The 14,968-nt window shown below is 40.1% G+C and overlaps 2 protein-coding genes across 4 annotated transcripts; both read left to right on the top strand.

Moving 5' to 3' along the window:
- Positions 1 to 7,227: 7,227 nt before the first annotated feature.
- On the top strand, positions 7,228 to 8,173 carry LOC108618488 (uncharacterized). Of its 2 annotated transcripts, XM_089473674.1 has the most exons (2): positions 7,228 to 7,430; positions 7,496 to 8,173. In XM_089473674.1, the coding sequence occupies exon 2, from the start codon at positions 7,504 to 7,506 to the stop codon at positions 8,047 to 8,049; it is 546 nt and encodes a 181-aa protein (XP_089329800.1). In that variant the 5' UTR covers positions 7,228 to 7,430; positions 7,496 to 7,503; the 3' UTR covers positions 8,050 to 8,173. The 2 variants fall into 2 exon arrangements, with proteins under 2 accessions (XP_089329800.1, XP_017870011.1); XM_018014522.2 differs by having other exon boundaries at positions 7,228 to 8,173.
- Positions 8,174 to 10,463: 2,290 nt separating this feature from the next.
- On the top strand, positions 10,464 to 12,608 carry LOC108618163 (uncharacterized). Of its 2 annotated transcripts, none has more exons than XM_089474939.1 (2): positions 10,464 to 10,621; positions 11,601 to 12,608. In XM_089474939.1, exon 2 carries the CDS (start codon positions 11,601 to 11,603, stop codon positions 12,477 to 12,479), a length of 879 nt encoding a protein of 292 aa, XP_089331065.1. In that variant the 5' UTR covers positions 10,464 to 10,621; the 3' UTR covers positions 12,480 to 12,608. The 2 variants fall into 2 exon arrangements, with proteins under 2 accessions (XP_089331065.1, XP_089331064.1); XM_089474938.1 differs by having other exon boundaries at positions 10,466 to 10,638.
- Positions 12,609 to 14,968: the final 2,360 nt, after the last annotated feature.

Raw genomic sequence — 14,968 nt, 5'->3', positions numbered from 1 at the left:
TGGTTCCTCCCCGAGTTTTTATCACTGTTGCGCTAACTGCCGTGCTAATGTGCTGCCTAATTAGACTGTTTCAGCAGAAGTCTAATTGCAATATGACAAATGCACGTATGACTCGGCAAATAATAAGGACTCTCCACAAATATTTATATAAACATGAGAAATATGTGAATGGAAACTGGGTAATTCGTGGTTAATGATAGGTGTTTTACACCACGTTTCGTTGCCAACTACTGCAACAGTTTTTCAAACTATCATTCATAATAATTGTCTTCTTCAAGCCAACTGCTACAAGCTTCTCTGTGTATCTCCCGTTGCACATGATTATGGGTTTACCCTTGGCCTCCTCGGGCAATCCAGCATTTAATGAAGTTCAGGTCGAGGAGAGTTATGCTTGCCTAGGGCAAGCTTTTCAATGAAGTTCGGCTTGTTAATCGTAATATGTATATTTTCAGTGCTTCACAAATGAATATATTAAAGTACATATTTACTGTATTAGTATTAAAGCTTTTAAAATTAAAGTACTTTTTTTTTAATTTAAAATTTTGTAATTTTTATAAAAATTTTCTTATAATACATAATCTAAATATAAAAAAAAAGAAATATTTTATATTTTGTTTTACCTAAATTTTAAAATGTTAAATTTTAAAAACTAAAAAAAAAAAAAAAAACTATTTTCTAAATAAAATGTTTTTTTTTTTTATTTAAAAATTTGGAATATTTAGAAAATTTTTTTACGAACAATTAAAAATACTTTAAATATTGCCAACAAATTTTTTTTTTTTTATTTATTTATTTATTTTTTTTTTTTTTTTGTAAAAAATGTTTCTTAGTTGTTTCTATAAATTTGTTAATGGTTTACAAAAAGATATATGTGTCAACAATATTTATAATAATAACAATATAAAATATTATAAATATTTTGTAAAATCTTACTATAAAAAATAATGTTTAATTTTTACATTTACATTCAAGATTTGTACATTTGATTCAAGATTTTTAATTTAATACAAATTTGTTTTTCTTTGTTTTTTGGCATTACCCTGCATCTATATGTATAAGAAAATATAAGTACACACAATAATAATATTTTATATATCAATAAAAATTTTGGTGTGAGCCGCATTCACAATGTTTCATAAGTCTGTTTCGTGTATAGAGAATCTTAGCTTATCTGGAATTTGACAATCGATCATATCAATCAAGCACTAATTGCCAAATAAACAGTGCGCAGTGCCTTACTCCAGAGTCGGAGAGATAAACAACGAATTTCAGTGCAGAACTGGCACAGTTCATAGATAATGCCAGTATGCAGCATGATTGGCATTTAATTAATCATCGATATGCGTGAAAGCAGCAGAAACGTTCTTGGCCGTGCTGTATTCAGTTTTGTGTGACCTCGTTGTAGCGTCTCCATGGGTTAACGAAAGGTGTAAAAACTTTTTCCAGTGCATCATTAAAATATGTAACTGTATTAGTTGGAACATGGCATTGCTTTCAAATGTGTTTTGAAACAAGCTGTGTGTGTAGCACTCGAATAGATAGATAGACAGACAGTTATGGAGTGGTCTTCCATACAATGGATGACCAGATAACTGTAATGAATCCAATTCAATGTATTCTCTCACTGACTGGTATATGAGTCAAGCAGTTAATTACTTTCGATTGGCTTTAAATACTACGTTCTATGCTCAATTTCGAAATATTTGGTCATTTAGTCGATAAGTTGATAAGATAAGACTTATCCATTTTGTTTTATTTTTTTATTTTATTGATGTGCTCTCCTAGTCAGAGAAAAGAAAGTTCATTGAGCTATTTCTCTTCGCTTTGGCTATTGGCTATTGATTGCCCTCGAGACGTTTAAAGTGCTGATAAGTGGATGGTTCCGATAATATTATTAAAAATATGAAGCAGCTGCGCCTCATAGAAGGCGAGTTCTTCTAGTTAGTTCTTTTTCTATTTTCAGTGTGAAATAAACAATTTAAATTGCCATCAAAATTTTGGCAAAGCAAAATGATTGAGTAGCAAATCTTAGATTTAAAGAAGCGAAAAAAAAAAAAAAAACATAAAAAATACAAGTATTTATAAATAAAATTTGAATGCAGAGTAATTCAAGGAAAGCTTAATTTAACATTTTATATAGCTTCTTAAAATTCGACTTTAAATATAAATTTTATTTAAAATAATTTCTACATTTATATTCATTAGGCTCAGATTCAGTTTAAATTATTATGGTAAAACATAAAGTTGAACCAAAAAATTAACTATATTTTAATAATTATGTCATGTTCATATATAATATCATATATTAATATTAATTAAAAAATTATGGAGCATGCATATGCTTTCATTGCTTGCAACTATAATTTAATTAAATTAATTTTCTGCCTTGATTATCTACAGGGTATTTGCAAGTCGGTGCACGCCTGTTACACTCTTTTACTTCTTGTGTTCTTTGTGCTATTATAACTTTTCGCTGCCCTATTTTTACAAGTAATTTAAAAATAATTTGATGATGTCGCTGCTGCTGCTGCTGCTCCTGCTCCTGCTCCTGCTCCTGCTGTGGAGTGGGACGGGGCAGCGTTTGCACTTGGGATTAACGTTTTTTGCGAGGTCCAAAGTTTGCTTTATTGACATTGTCACCGGGGCTAGCGACAATGGCGGCATACCTGTAAAGCGACCACGGTCCACGCCGGAGACAACTGCGACAGCGGGCGGATAATAAAATTGTGAAACAACTTTTTAATGAGAAACATTTTTTGCGTATCGCGTGGCCCCTGCGAAGGGTTGAGATCTCATCAGGGCTGGGCGTGGGTGCTGCAAGTGGGCGAATTGTTAACGCTGCCACGAATCTAGGTGCTCTTGTTGTCACTCTCTCTCTCTCTCTCTCTCTCTCTCTCTCGCTCCCTCTCTGTTGCCTGTGGCCGTATGCCCCGGATACGGCTGCGGATACGGTTGGCAAGCGAGCGAGCAAACTTAAGTTACTTTCGCAATGATGCGGTAATCGCTTAAATGCAATGTAAATTACGCGAGTATCCACAAAAGAAATGGCGGAATTTCAAGAGGGCTTATATTGACTTTGGCCTGGTCACCTCAATGTGCCACTTCAGCGGCATAGTTGTGGTTAGAGCTAATGTTAGTTGGAAATCGTCTCTGTGTGGGTAATGGAGCATATTACAGTTTGTTTCTTTGCATTGCTTATCTATCTTCCCGCGGAAAGATAACGCTGCCACTAGCTGGCGTGCTGCTGCCAATCAATATATTTAATGAAGTGTAGAACTGGAGTAGGCTGACCTTAGAGGCAACGCTATCTGCCATACGATCAGTGCGTGCATGCCTCGACTGCATTCCAATATTCACAGAGTACTGCCAATGCTAATACGCCCTATTTCATATGCAATCAAGTTTGGCGCATACAGCTTTCAGATTATATTAAAGCAATAAACATTTTGACACTGTGGTGCGGGCAGCAGACACCTGTGGCTACGGCTGCGGCTGCTGATGAGCTGCGGCGCCATTAAAAACAGCCGCACAATCGATTTTAGTGCCATGGAAAATACGTGAAACAACAACAACAAGAACGTTTACCACTTGCCAGAGAGTGGAAAAGTTGTATGCCCAGACGATTGACGCGAACATTGGCACATGCACACACACATACATACACACACAGACACACATACACACACCTCGACATCGTCGACATCATAGCCTGCACTGAGCATGGGCAGGAGCTGGCGAGGAGCTATCGCTGCTGCTGGCCCTGTCGCTGATTCTGCTCGGGCTTATGGGCTACAATTAACTATGAAAATTTTACGCCGCACTGCAAAACTGCAAACTTTTTGCCTTAATTGCCCAGAAAAGTAACACAAATGAAAGCCATCGACGCTTAATTACTTTTGCTAAATGGCAGGGATGTTGCGGGACGGGACGTGGCATGGCATGGCATGGCATGGCGCTGCTGCATTTTTGCCTTTCTCATTCGAATGCTGGCCAAGTGGCAGGGCCAACTTTACAGCATGCGGGCGCAAAGGGCAGGTGGACAGAGCAGAGCAGATCAGAACAGAGGAGGGCAGCGGAGAGCAGAGTCTGGGCACGCTTTGAATTTGCAGGCAGGCAATTTACTGCATTCAGTTCATGGCATTGGCCAAGTCTCCATCTGTTAATACACTTTTGCACGGGATATTATGGAATCTGCACCTTAGCTGCTTAGCATTGAGGAGCGCGAGCTAATGCGCCTTTTGTTTCCAGTCATTCAAACCGATTTGTGAATCGCGTCGAGAATTTGCCTCTATCATGGAGGTAGTTCTTCTATGCGCTAAAACTGACTGCATTCTATGGCCCATTGCGAGAGCATCGAGTGTTCGCTGTGCTGTGAGCCGAGCTCAGCTGGCGCTCTTTTTTCTTGTGCTTGGCTAAAGTCAGACTGATTGCTGCCAGCATGTGAGCGGCAAAGCACGATTTGACTTTGGTAGACGTCACAATCTGAGAAGTTTTGCCAGCGCTGTGGCAAACTTGGCCGAAAAACTTGCCAGGCACTTGGGCTGCAAGTTTTTGATTAAATGCCTGCCACAAAACGCTATCCACGCACTGCGCCGAAACTTTTGCACCACTCGCAGCCAGAAAATTGTTAATTGAATGCACTTTGGGTGCGCAGTGTTTGCCTTTTACCCAAATGAGTGGCCATCTGGCAGCAGTTGGAATTAGCAAACGAAGTGGATTATTTCGAGCTTGCTGCCAGCCAGCCACGCCTACTCGATCGATCTAACAGGAGTGCCAAGAAAACTTTGCTTCAGTGCGAAAGGTTCTTCACTAAGGCTCGTATTGAGTTGATTGCAGCTGAGCTCATCTTGATGATAATAGGGCTACAAAAAAATTTCACAAAAAAAAAAAAATAAATAAATACATAAACAAAAATAAAAAAGTTAATAAAAAATAAAATTTAAAAAAAAATTAAAAAACAATAGCAGTAAAAATTAAATAAATTAAACTAAAATATCAAATCAGGTCTAAATATAATAGAAGGCACAAAAAAAAAATAAAATAAAATAAAAAAAACATTAAAAAAATAATTTTTTAAAAATAAATAAATTTAAATAAATAAATACAAATTAAATAAAATAAAATAAACTAAAATACCATTTTAAATCAAATAAATAGGAACATAATAATAATAAAAATGAAATACAAATAAAAAAAATTAAAATAAAATAAATTATAAAAAAAAATTTCCTTTTACCAAATCAGATCGTATACATAAATACCACTTCAAATCGTTTTAATATACATATATATAAATAATAATAATAATAATAATAATAATAATAATAATAATAATAGAAAGCTAAGCCAGCTCAAATCTTATAAATACACTGACAATTGCAATTTGAGCAATCGCATTATCCTGCCTGCCTAAGTTCATCAATCACAGACGGAACTGGCTTGGTTTTTCGTATATATCTCGTTTATGGCCACAAATTGATATCGGAGCTATTCGAAGCACATTTGTTAGACTGCATTTCAGCTGTCGGTTAGTTGGCTGCACGAAAGATGAATACCTTAAGCCACGCCCCTTAGCCTTAACAAGGAAGTCGAGGGACGCAGTGCAGCTGCACTCGCCTTAGACACACATACACACACAGACAGGGAGCGACGCATGTATCTAGAGCCACGCCCCACAGCTGCTGCGTCTTTTCACTTGAATAAAGTGCTCGCCAGAGAAGTAAAAACCCGAAAATAATAGCAAAAGCATCTGAAGATATTCTATAAAAGCCGAGGCTAACGAGATTTGATGAATTGCAAGTCTTTGTGAATGGAAGCTGCAAGAAAACTGTGCGTGAATAGCGCTTTCAACTTCAGCGCCCGCATCTTAGCCAAAAAAAAAGGAGGAAATAAATCCATTAAGTGGCTTAAACCAGTACAAAAAAAAAAAAATAAATAAAATAAAAAATAAATAAAAAAAAAAAAAAAGATGCACAACAAGAAATACGGCAACAGCAGTGAAAAATGCAGTTGACATAAAAGGCACTCACGGAGAACAGACAGACAGACAGTCAGACAATCGGACAGACAGACCGCCAGATAGACAGACAAACAGTTAACTAGATGGCACAGCACTCGGATGGGATGGCAGCACGAAGCATCTTGACGAATTACTTGACAGCAACTGAGCCACTGAGACGCAGTCCACGAAAATTTCATTTGACCAAAAGCCTTAACGTATCAGGTTGCCATTTATTACGTGGCCGTTGCAGCCGCTGACGGTTGCAACAATTAAAATGCGATTTGCAGTCAGCCGTAATTGGGGCAATATCATATTTATAGCTCGCAATTAAATGAACACAATGCAGACGCCATTTCCTTCCAGTTATTGTTGCTATTATTAGCCATGCCTCCAGCTTCTGATATCTTTGTTATCTATCTAGCTATCTATAGACATTGTAAGTGCCCGGCATATCGTGTGATATTCATTTGTCGTGCAGTCTCTATGTCTGTCCAGCTGATAAACTTCCAGATAAAAATTCATGTTCAGGTAATTATTTGCTTAGGGCTTGGATAGGTTTTGCTATTAAAGCATATGCCGCAAAGTATACAATTTGATATATGCAACTATTAAGAGTATTGGAAGTGTATTGAAATATTTTCCTTATTTTCAACCCACTTACATACTGGTTCTATGCTGTCTGTCCGCCATATCTGTCCGGTAATCAAATGTATAAAAATTATTTAATATATGTATGTATACAAATTATTTAATATTTTCTGAAGGTAATGGAAGATAATACGCACAGAACAAACAGCTTAAGGCCAGAAAGAGCGAAGAAAGAGAGAAAGAGGGAATGAGGTTAGCTCTATCTTGATATGGTACCGCTTTTACTGCTTTGGTCAACCTTTGCATTCAGTCTGCCATTTTTTTCAGCTACGGTCACCTTTGCATATTCCATCTCCCATATTTGGCAGCTGGCGCTCTAGCTCTCTTTCTTTGGCCTCGCCCCCCTCCGCCTCCATATGCAAAACAATCGTCTGGCAGATTGTCAACCTCAATGTAAACATGTTTTTGCAGGCAAAGTAAAATATTTGCGGATATAGCGCAAAGTATGCAACGAACGCGACTGAAACATCAATTCAGATTGGTCCACAGATGCAGCTGGGACAGCCACGGCATAAAAATGAAAGTAAACAGTCGACTAATCACGGCGAACGAAATGAGGAAAAACAATGCCTTGATTTTGCAGCCAGTTTGACGTGTTTGATGGGAAAATGTTTTTTGATGTGTAAATGGTATAATATGTAGCAAGCTCGAACAAAATTCAAACCAAATTCAAGGAGTTAGCCCCCAACGCACTCAGACAGAGACAGAGACAGAGACACACAGAGAGTGACAGAGAGAGCGCGTGAGGGGGAAATAGAAATAGAGAGAGAGAGAGAGAGTGGTATAGACATCTTATCAAGATCCATTCAGATATCCATTCAGTTATGGAACGACTCTCGTTCTCAGCACTAACCATGGCCATACTGCTGCACTCGGTCATGGGCATCTCGTATTACTTTCTGCTGGCCCGCTGCTCCCCGGCGCCCCTACTCGGCAGCTGGCTGTTCGTGGCGAGCATTGGGGCCGTACTGCAGGTGGTGCGCATATTTCCGCACTGGTGCCGCAACTGTTCGTCTCTGTGCCGCCTCACCCTCGAGATGGGCATCTGCCTGCTGACGCTGGACCTGATGCTGACCAAGCTGTGGTGTCGCATCGAAGCGCTCTGCCACTGTGCAATCATCGGCATACTGCAGCAGCTAGTCACCGAGGAGTACACCTTCGAGAGCTGCGAGTACTGGCTGCTGGGCATCACCACCAGCATCATCGGTGCCTGCCTGCTCTGGCTCACGTTGTGGGCCACCGCGCTGCCTGCCCGACTGCGCCTGGACTACATCAACTGGCAGACGAACGTCTCACGTTCCGTCAAAAGCAATATTTGCCACTTGGCCTTCGGCCCATCGAGCATGCGACGCAGCACGGCGATTCAGTGCCAAGACAGCATGCAGAGCTTTGCCAGCTGAGCTGGGCGTATCGCTTCTGTTCTGGCAATAGACATGCAAATAAGTGTGCCCAGAGTTGGCTAACCGCACACCCGGATTGCAAAACCAAAATTTTACTAGAAATTAAATAAAGAGTGCAAACAGAGATTCCATTTGTTATCCATACTCTTCTATAAAAAGCAGAGATTTGCTAGGTATAATATTTATGCTTTAAAGTGCTGCGATTTGCTGTCTATACTATTATTCATTAAAGGGAAAAGATTTGTTTTGAGTGGGTTCCATTAATATACCACATTATCACTGATGGGCTGAAGCTATAAAATTGTTGTAAGGAATCGAAAAATGAAAATTCCTTAACACACTACTTGTTCATCAATTTAAAATGACCAACAGATTACGATCTATCACAAATACGTCGTAATGGAGAATCTGCAAATCGGCTTGAGAGTCAGAGAGATAAGGTTTTTCAATCCCAGAGAGTCGAGTAGGCAGCCATCGTAGCGGCTTGATGAACAGCGGCTTGATAAAAACCTCTCAAAAGACTCTATAGCATCTTGAAGAGCAATATTTTGAAAACATATAAAAGCGCGCTAGGAAATCAAGTTCTGGGCCTTCCCATCGTCTTTGAGATGAGAGAGGGAGGTTGGAAGTCAGAGAAGAAGAGAGGAAGAGAGAGAGAGAGAGAGAGAGAGGACGAGAGAGAGAGATAGAGAGAGAGAGTGTGAGAGGATGTGTGTGAGAGAAAGAGAGAGAGAGAGAGAGAGAGAGAGAAGCCGAGAAAGAGGCAGAGACAGAGAGAGAGAGAGGGAACAAATTCCAATGACTGCAGTTCAATCGAGTCTTAGCTCACAGCTGTCTACAGGTCATCGTTTATGGATGATCCACATATTGATTGTACTCAAGTCAAATGAACCTAATGATATATGATCTCTTTATTGGACCTATATATTCAGAAGCCGGTACGGCCAATAAGAGGGCTATTGACCAATAATAGTTCACTAGCTGGACAACATTCATAGGTACAACTCTTTATAAATGACGTGCAAAGGTGCGAGCGAATTTATAGTGTTACAGTGTATTATAGTAGGGCTGCTACAACCATCAGGTTACTAGTGTAGGCACCAATATATATTTAGTAGAGTGTGTATTTAATATCAACTACAATTAAATATTAAATAATTATATATTACAGTTATTTTGAAATCTATTCCTAACTGAAGTGAATTAGAGCCTTAGCTCGGAAGACCTGATTCACTAACACACTTGCCGAACATCTGATGTCCGATTGGGAATTATAATTCTCAATTATAGCAATTAGCTAGCCGCAATTCATTAGCTTTGAGCCACACTCAATGATTATAATATCCAAATTCAAGCTCAGAATTTTTTGCAGCTTAAACAACTAATGTAATTCTCGCATGACCTTGCCATGCTTTGTTGCTGTTGCTTAGCTGCATAGCTATTGCTATAACTGAGCAGCCAGTAAACCAAGTGGGAAAAGCTATTTTGGTTGCTTTGGCTGGCTCTAGCTTTGAGCCAACCGGTGCTCGGCTGCTGCCACAAAGAAACCCGTTTGAGCGTATCATGGCCAGGAGGCAATGCGGAAAACATCCGCAGCCAGCGCCTAATTGTGGGCTGCTGCACTTCTCTGCTCGTCGTGTTTCGGAAGACGGAACCAAAAATCAAAAGCAGTCAGAATGTCGGAGACGAGCTTGCCACACGGCCAGATACTCTGCAAATGTGTGCGGAGGTATGAGGATAAGGATTTATGGTAAGTGATTTGCTGCGATGAGATTGTCAGATGTATATATTATATATATGATATATATGTATATCTGTATAAATATTATTTTCATAGTATATATTATTAATATTTATATGAATATATATCTCTGAATAACAATAAAAGTGAATAATATGTATAAATATTATTAGCATTGTATATAAATTATTTATACTTCTTTATATATATTTTTTTTATATTTATATTTTAATTTAGTTTTCCATTATGTCATAAATTTCTTTATAAATTATTAGCTCTAACATATTATGAACGTTGTGGAATGTCTGCAGAGCGCATTCCCAGTTGGCGCGTTAAACTTGAACTTGAGTTGAGCACGACTTAAACTGAGCTATGCTGCACATGCAACAATGCGCACAGAATGAGCTGCTGTGATAATGTTTTGATTTCCACGCCGCAGCACCAAAAAAAAAAAAACAAACAAAAACAAAACAAACAAAAAAACATGCAATAGCTCGTGAGTGAGTAGCAAACGGCTTTTGGCTGCAACTTGTGGCATGCTACAGTTAAACGGCTTTTAATGGCGATTGAGGAAAATTGGCAGCTTCCTCCCACCTCGCCCGGTGGCTCGCCTGTCCCCAGCTGCCGCACCTGTTGCGAGCGCCTGGCTCGGCGTATATAAGCAGCCTCGTCGGCGTCCGTGACGTTAATCAAACCGCGTCGCCTGACAGTCGTGGGCTGCAGCCAGCAGAAGTGCAAGTGTTTAGCCAACATCAGATACAATTTCATTTGGTCTCTCATTAAAAAACGCGCCCCAGCGAGTGTCACAGCAAACGTTAAATCATAGCAGAGGTGAAGCATTTACTGCTGTATGTTATTTATTTTTGTTTTTGTCTTGGTTTTTCATTTTTGTTTTATTAGTGTTTTCGAACAAATATTTGCCCGTGTATGAATGAGCATAATTGCTGTGAAGCCACAAATTAAATGAAAAGCAAGACAGCGCGCAGTGAAAGTGAACTTTAAATAAGATTGTTACGCCCATCCATTCATGGAAGTTGGTTAAGTAATTTTCGGGGGCTTGTGTTTATGCCATTTGTATGGCAATTAACCTGGCCAAAATGCTTAAACAGAACAGGCTACCTAATTACCGCGTTGCCCCCATTGGGCGTTGCAGCTTGCCAGCTTGGACATGAAATAAAATTTATTAATTAACAAAACAAACGATGCCCTCTCTCTCTTCACATCCCTATCTCTCTCTCTCTCTCTCTCTCTCTGTCCCTTTCTCTCTTTCTCTTTGTGAACTATTACCAAATTGATGAATTTACCATATTCGGCCAAAGCGTTATGCTTACAATGAAGCAGTTTTGTTGCCATAAATTGTAGTCAAATTATTATTGAATTCTATGAGGCGTATATATTTTAAAGAAAATTTTAAAATAGACCTGAAGCTAGACTTATATTTCTCATCAATAGATTCCTGTAAGCAGCTTAAAAGTTTCCACAGTTTTAATTGACATAGCCAAATCTCAAACGTCTTAGAATCAATCACATCAATCAATCAGTCACTGAGAAAATATTCTTGTTTGCTGATTCTGCTCTGATTCTCTTCTATTTAAACTCCAGATGTACTACATTTATATGATATGTTGTATTTTATTGAACAAGTCTTTTGCTTTTTAGTGAAAATTTAGTCTGGTTATTATGTTTTACACACAATATATCATATAGTATATGGCACCTCATACGCTAATTCCAATGTCTGTCACCTTTTGATATCTGACTCATTAACTCGAATTTGCCGTTACACTCGCTAAACTCTTTCACATTTCAGATGCTGTGCCTAGGAAGATTCCACTGCGTGTTGCTGCTAGTGCAGCTGCTCGTGCTGCCTTTGCTGCACGCTCTGCCCGTATCAAGCCCCGAGATAGCCAACAAGTCGGGCAAGTCCGCCAACAGTGTTCAAGTGCAGCAGCAGCAGCAGCAACAACAGCAGCAGCAACAACAGCAGCAGCAACAGCAGCTACTCAAAGCCAGCTCAAATGGCCAGGATGCGCATCTGAACTCCCTGACTGCGTTTGCCACCAACTACGATAGCATAAGCACGGCCCAGGCGCAGCCACAGCCGCAGACAGAGGCCGGCTTCAAGCCCTCCTACAAGCTGCCCGAAATGGAGACGAACTTCTCGCCCATGCAGAGCGTCAGTCTGGCCGACAGCCCCACCCTTGCCAATCTGCCCAGCACGCCCATGCTGATGCAGTATCTGCCGGCGCAGTCGCTGCAGGATGGCAGCGGCACCGTGCAGTATCTGCAGCTGATACCGACGCGCCCCATCATCGTGCCCATCAGCCCGTACCTGACGTCGGCGGCCTCGGCCGGCGTGCAGCCGCCGGTGCCCGCGCTGACGCCCAGCGTGGCCGCCACGCCCGATTATGGTGCGCGCAGCGTGCAGCTCAGCCCGCTGCCCGCCAACACTGGCGTCACGGGCCTGCACTACTCAGGCGCCGGCCTGCAGGGCTACGCCAGCGCCATCTCCCCGGTGGCCGCCTATCGCAGCAGCTATCGCATCAATCGCGAGGCAAAGGAGAAGAACTTTCCGCCCGCATTCAGCCTGAATATGAATGAGTATCTGCCAGCGGCAGCGGCCAATCACGGTGGCACGCCCACGGGCGCAACATCCCATCCACAGCTGTATATGAGAACTAGGACATAGTTGGCTGATTCGAGTTTGTTGTTTAAGTCATTCGTTTTTTTTTTTTTTTTTTTTTTTATTAATTTTGTTATACTTAACTTTAACTTGTTATTTGTTATATTCAAAACCCGAATAAAGATATGTTGAGTAAAAGAATTGTAAATAATTCAAATTAGCTAGCTTAGAGTGAGGTCTGAGTGAATTTATGCTGTTGTTGATGAACTATGAATATATATGAGCTATAGATATAAGCATATCAGGTAAAATTTGATATAAATTCAAAATATTCAAATTCATAACTCTAAGAGAATGTTCTGATTGACTGATTCGATTGGAATATAAATAACTTAGTTTAAGTGCTCCTATCGTTAATTTTAGAATAACAAAAACTTGACTGTTTCAAAGTTCACATTGTTACATTTACATAGTCCGACTCATCCAGGCATTAATGCAACATTATAAATATTACAGAGTCTATTACAACATGCCCGAGTTGCTTATAGGCCCAACAGAGTAAACAAACAAACTAAGATGACTCGGAGCAAGGTCGTCTTAGGCCAACAAGCAGCCGTCAACAGGCAACAGTTAACAGCTAACAGGTAACAGCTAACGGCCCAACAGCCAAACAGAATGAATTTCCATTGTCTCTGGGCTGTGTTTTTTTTTTTTTTTTTGGTCAGTGAAAGTAAAGCAACAAATTTCACGCCCGCCCGGAACAGTCGAATTGTTAACATGCACTTGTAGACACACACACACACGCATATGTATGTATAAACACACGTGTGTCAGCAGTCATTACGTTGTCAACCTTGAAGTTGCGTCAGTCAGCCAGTCAGCCAGATGCCCCAAGCGCTCCAAATCGTAGTCCCAGTCCCAGTCCCAGTCCCAGTCGAGCCAATACTTGCACTCGACCGTCTAATTGTCGCGTTTTGACAAATTCATTTGGCTGGAGCTCGGCCTGTGCGAGAGGCTTTCATTACCACTCCATCTTGCGATCAATTATAGCGATCGAGCCGACCTTCTTTCACTTGCGGCATTATGTGGACCGAGTGCCGACAGGCATTTCAAAGCAGCTCCAAGCACAGCTCGTGAATGCTCTTACTCTGGCTCTGATTATTGAAATTAATATTGGAAATTCTGTATATATATTTATATTTCGTATATCTCTATTTGCAAATAAATAAAAGTGTATATATATAACATATAACTGTAAATGAGTTTCAAGTGGGTCAAGAACTTTTTATTAATCTTTCTCATGAAAATCAAATTTTTGGGCAGCAAAAGGCTCAGTGGCCGGAAGATAATACTGTATATCTATATATAATCTTATTCTATCAAGTCTTATTTTTTACTGTTGAAATTTTATCTCTGGTCAAGCCTTCATATATCTACATACATAAAAAAAGTAAATATATATATTTATTATTATATATCATTATTCAAATTATTATTGTATATTATTCTTCTATTACACATTGAAGATATATATGTATCTATATACATTTTTACTATATACAAACAAGATCTTAATCGCATCTCAATCTTGGCTTCAAGAAAACTCTTTGGCAATCGAAGATTACTCAGTTCTGCCAACACACCTGCCCGATAAGGCGGGTACAATTTTAGTGTACAATATCTCTGGCCATACCCGAAACTGTTGTCGAATGCAGCACATCGATGTACATATGCTGCCACAATTTACTTTCGAGCAGCTCTAATGGCGTTGACGACGCCCCACGGCGTGCCCAGTGCGTCTTGTGGGGCCAGCGTAATGGAATTTGTTGGCTCTGCTCTGGATATGGATGGAACTGATTAGGCACACTTGCTACGACGGCGACTGAGACTGAGACTGCGACTGCGACTGCGCCTCGTGGCGGAAGTGAACGGTTAACAACAACAACATAACTAATACCAAGCAGAAGAAGAAGAAAAAGAAGAGAAGAAGAAGAGACCAGAAAACTACTTGAATATAGTTCAATTAATGGTCATGTTCGAGATGCTCTCGTTGCTCTGTTGCAGAGCAGGTGCAGGGATGGTGAAAGGGGTGATTGCTTTGGAGGGGGAGTGAGGGAGGGGGGGACTACTTTGCATGTTAGCTGTGGCTGTTATAACACTTTTAAATGCGTAAATTAGCTTTGATGGCTTGACTTTGCATATTGTTGCTGTTGCCTTTTTGTTTTGTTTTTGTTTTTGTTTTTTTTTTTTTTGTGTGTATTGAAGTTTGGGGCGGTGTTCAATGTTTGAAATGATTTCAATTTTTAATTTCCGACTGGTGGCTGTGCTTGCCCGCACTTTCCATTTCAATTAATTGCGCGCACTTGGCGCTCTTAGCCGCCTTTTGTTTCGCATTCGTGGGCTTGGCTCACTTGGCTCAGTTTCAGCTGCAATCCTTCGACTGACTCCCATCTGCATTGCTAAACGTTTATTGCCCTCTCTCTCTATCTCTCTCTCTCTCTCTCTCTCTGTCTTTGCCTGAAAATATCTCTCTCTCTCTCTATCTCTCTCTCTTT

Source organism: Drosophila arizonae, chromosome X (assembly GCF_054131065.1).
Source record: "Drosophila arizonae isolate 15081-1271.41 chromosome X, UAZ_ARI_1.0, whole genome shotgun sequence".
NCBI lineage: Eukaryota > Metazoa > Arthropoda > Insecta > Diptera > Drosophilidae > Drosophila > Drosophila arizonae.
Note: the sequence above shows the minus strand (reverse complement) of the source record. Positions and strands in the feature narration are given on the sequence as shown.

Coding starts and splice junctions, on each gene's coding strand:
- LOC108618488 (XM_018014522.2), top strand. CDS start 7,474: ATGGAACGACTCTCGTTCTCAGCACTAACCATGGCCATACTGCTGCAC.
- LOC108618163 (XM_089474939.1), top strand. CDS start 11,601: ATGCTGTGCCTAGGAAGATTCCACTGCGTGTTGCTGCTAGTGCAGCTG.